This window comes from Austrofundulus limnaeus, unplaced genomic scaffold (assembly GCF_001266775.1).
Source record: "Austrofundulus limnaeus strain Quisiro unplaced genomic scaffold, Austrofundulus_limnaeus-1.0 Scaffold125, whole genome shotgun sequence".
Lineage (NCBI taxonomy): Eukaryota > Metazoa > Chordata > Actinopteri > Cyprinodontiformes > Rivulidae > Austrofundulus > Austrofundulus limnaeus.
The window spans coordinates 710,660-714,252 of record NW_013952527.1 but is presented as its reverse complement, the minus strand read 5'-3'; the positions used below and the strand labels follow the sequence as shown (position 1 = coordinate 714,252).

The window sequence follows — 3,593 nt, the reverse complement described above, 5'->3', positions numbered from 1 at the left end:
TAGATGGATGGATGGATGTATGGACTGATGGATGGATGGATGGATGGATGGATGGATGGATTTGTTGCTTGTTGGTTTCAGTATTTTCCATTTTTGTTTCTTTCATCTAAGGGTCCAAAAGGAGACTCTATAATGGGCCCACCTGGACCCCAGGGACCTTCAGGGCCACCAGGGGTTGGTTATGATGGACGTCCTGGTCCTCAAGGACCACCTGGTCCACCTGGACCCCCTGGGTCTTCCACATTTTCTGGATCATATCAGCCTAATTATCGTAAGCTGCTTTTTCTTTGACTCAGTTTTCAGAATTAGATTTTTGAATCACAAAACTCTGATCTGCAAATATTGTGACGATCGCAACATTTGACCGCGTTTGTGTGTCTGTGTGTGTGTGTGTGGGGGGAGGGGGTTGTGTGTACATGTTTAAGTTTATAAGCTGTAAATCTCAATGTGTGTTCATTCCTATCAAAAACACAAGTGAGCTCTGTGTATCATTTTATTCACATGTAAACTGTGTTTTGACTTAAAGCCGTCAGCGTCCCTGGACCTCCAGGCCCACCTGGTCCACCTGGAAGTCCTGGTCACTCATCTGGAGTAGGTTTAGTTTGTTCATTCTTTTCCTGTCCCAWCACCTGCAGTATCTATGCTGTTTGATGTTGGAGCCTGATGATGGTTAAATGTTTTAATTTCTTACATTTTCTTGATATATTCTTGGTGTTTCTGTCTCTGCAGGTCACAGTTTTGAGATCTTACGACACGATGATTGCTACAGCCAGGCAGCAGCAGGAAGGCAGTCTGATATACATCTTAGACAACGCAGACCTTTATCTGAGAGTGCGTGATGGACTGCGACAAGTCATGGTAAGCTCAAGATAACATTTAGATATTTTTTATTAAAGTGGGTTTTTAGGTTTCACACAGACTCCATACCCCTAGTTTATAAGTGTTTATTAATGTAAAAATGTCACTAAGCAGCTGTTTTTCCCCCTCAGCTTGGAGAGTACAGTTCCTTATTTGGAGGTTTGGTAAGTTTTTGAAAGAGAGAGAGAAAAAAAAAGAAAACAGCGTGGCATWTCCTGACTAGATGATCATTAAATCTTTTTGATTTTTTTGTGTAAAGGGCAACGAGGTGGCAGAAGTCCAGCCTCCACCTGTGATTTTGTACCCCCACAGCCCAGACCGACCTCACAACAACGGAGCAGGCCACTACTCAGAGAGCGGTTCTGTCATCCGACCCATTGAGCCCCCCCAGCAGCATCCCAACCCCCCTGTGCCTGGTCCTGCTGTCCGCGTTGAGACTTCAGAGTCAGGAGTGAGTGGATAAAAACACTATAAAATGACAATTTTAATATAATATATTGTGTTATCAGCTTGTCTTTGTTTATATTTTTTTATCTATTAAATAATATATTATTGAATTATTCATTAAAAGTCCATTGGTCCACTTGTTTGGTCCGGACTAAAAGCAGACTTTTTGGGACAGAAGCAGAAGGAGGTTCTTAAAGAGACAGAGACCAATTTCAAGGTGTTTAGAAACAGATATGATGAGAAGTGAAGTTTATTTTCTATTTAAACATAAAACAGCATTTTAATAACAACTGAAGGTGACATAGTTACTTTATTATAGTATAGAATTTAAATATATGCCTGAGAGACACATAATAATGCCCCTTTAAGAATTTCAAGAGCAGCTCATTTTTGGTTTTGCGATGATATAATTTAGGGACAGCATTGTCAAGTATGCGCTGCAACCCAAAGGAGAAGGGATGCTCCACGTTCCCTGACCCACAACGGCTCATTGTTTGTAGCACAGTGTTAGCGTTAGCAACATTAAAAGGCTAATCATTACCATGGCTCTTAGCAACGTGGCTCATGAAGTCCAAAAAGGTGCAAGTTTCCTGTAGTTGGTTCAGTTCGAGGCCGGTCTGTATTCACACCAGAAGTGAACCGCACCAGAGTTTGTTTGGAAGTGGACCGAGACCACCTCAAAAGTGGGTCTCGGTTCGGTTGTTTGATCTGCACCAGGGTTCCTGAGTGTATTCACAACAGGTCGGGACCAACGGGGGAAACAAATGTGTCAGGTGTGAATACACCCTTTACACCAGTTTAAAAGGACCATAGGAAAAACAACAACAAAATCTAAAGAACAACAACCAGTCTGAAATATGTGGTGTGCAGAGGAACTTAAGTTTAGAGTCCATTCAAGCTGTAATAATATCATGTTTTTCATCACTAAATAATTCATAAAAATGGGATAAACTCCTCAACATTCTGTGAGGGTGCTTGTTTTTTAAGTAACAGGAATATTAATAATCAAAAACTAAATTTCTGTCAAAAACTTGATTGTCGAAGAAATGTTGTTGCACAGAAAAAACCCAGAGATAAATGTTTTTCTCTTTTTCCCCAGCTGCACCTGGTGGCCTTGAACACACCTCAGACGGGCAACATGCGAGGGATTCGTGGAGCGGACTTCATGTGCTTCCAGCAGGCCCGTGCTGTGGGACTGAAGGGAACCTTCAGAGCCTTCCTGTCCTCCAAGCTCCAGGACCTCTACACCATCGTCCGCAGGCAGGACCGGAGCAGCTTCCCCATCGTCAACCTCAAGGTGAGTCATAGCGAGATTATCCATCATCTGCTCCAATATCTTTACACAGAAGAATCTACATCTGATGCACTTTTGTTTCTTTTCTTTCCTTTCAGAACCAAAAGCTGTTTGACAGCTGGGAGTCGATCTTCAGTGAYGACAGCAGCAGAATGAGAGAAAATGTACCGATTTACTCCTTCGATGGCAGAGACATCCTCAGGGACAGCGCGTGGTGGGTTTTTGATATTTGTGCTGGAAACTCTGCAGCCTGAAATGGGACAAAGCAGCTGCCTGGTTTGTTGTTTCTGACCTTTTTTTTCCCTCCCCCTCCAGGCCGGAGAAAATGATCTGGCACGGGTCGAGCAGTAAGGGCCATCGGCAAATGGACCACTACTGTGAAACGTGGCGGGCAGGCGACCGCGCCGTGACCGGTTTGGCGTCCTCGCTGCAGAGCGGCCACCTCCTGCAGCAGACCCCCAGCAGCTGCTCCGGCTCTTACATCGTCCTCTGCATCGAGAACGCCTTCATGTCCCCTTCCAAAAAATAAACTCACCTTCATGTTTTTGTTTGGTTTTTATTGGTGCATGCTCTGCGCCCTAGTTAAACTTTAATTTTTAAAAATTTTTTTAATCCAAGCAGGCATGTTTTTTTTWAAATCCCCTTTAATTTGATGAAAACACAGCTTGTGAACATGTGGCGTCCAATGACCTGACCCTGAGGCGTTCCAGTTTGGACTCATGAGAAACGCCAAAGAGGAGGGTCCAACAGAGGAGGGTCCGTCCTTCTCACAAACTCGGCACATATTTTCCTTTAAGGTGCAAAACAAATATTGTTCTGTATATTGAATGTTTGTCCTCTGTGTTTCTTTTTTTATGTTATCAATGGTTTGCCTTTTTGAACTGGTTTTAAAAACTTTTAGATTTATTTTCTTTGATCTTTTTTTTTTTCATTTTCAGCGTAAAATTTGGAGTAATGATGGAGTTCAGCAAAATCTTTAAGGACTGTTTTAAAA

At 42.7% G+C, this 3,593-nt stretch overlaps 1 protein-coding gene across 1 annotated transcript in view; it reads left to right on the top strand.

Moving 5' to 3' along the window:
* The window catches only part of LOC106522253 (collagen alpha-1(XVIII) chain), a gene marked incomplete in the record, with an annotated part of 37,754 nt that extends 34,161 nt beyond the window's left edge, over positions 1-3,593 (top strand). The window contains 8 exon segments of the mRNA XM_014015194.1: positions 112-271; positions 527-591; positions 730-858; positions 990-1,022; positions 1,118-1,309; positions 2,405-2,602; positions 2,698-2,813; positions 2,915-3,593. Coding sequence (XP_013870648.1) covers positions 112-271; positions 527-591; positions 730-858; positions 990-1,022; positions 1,118-1,309; positions 2,405-2,602; positions 2,698-2,813; positions 2,915-3,128 — 1,107 coding nt within the window.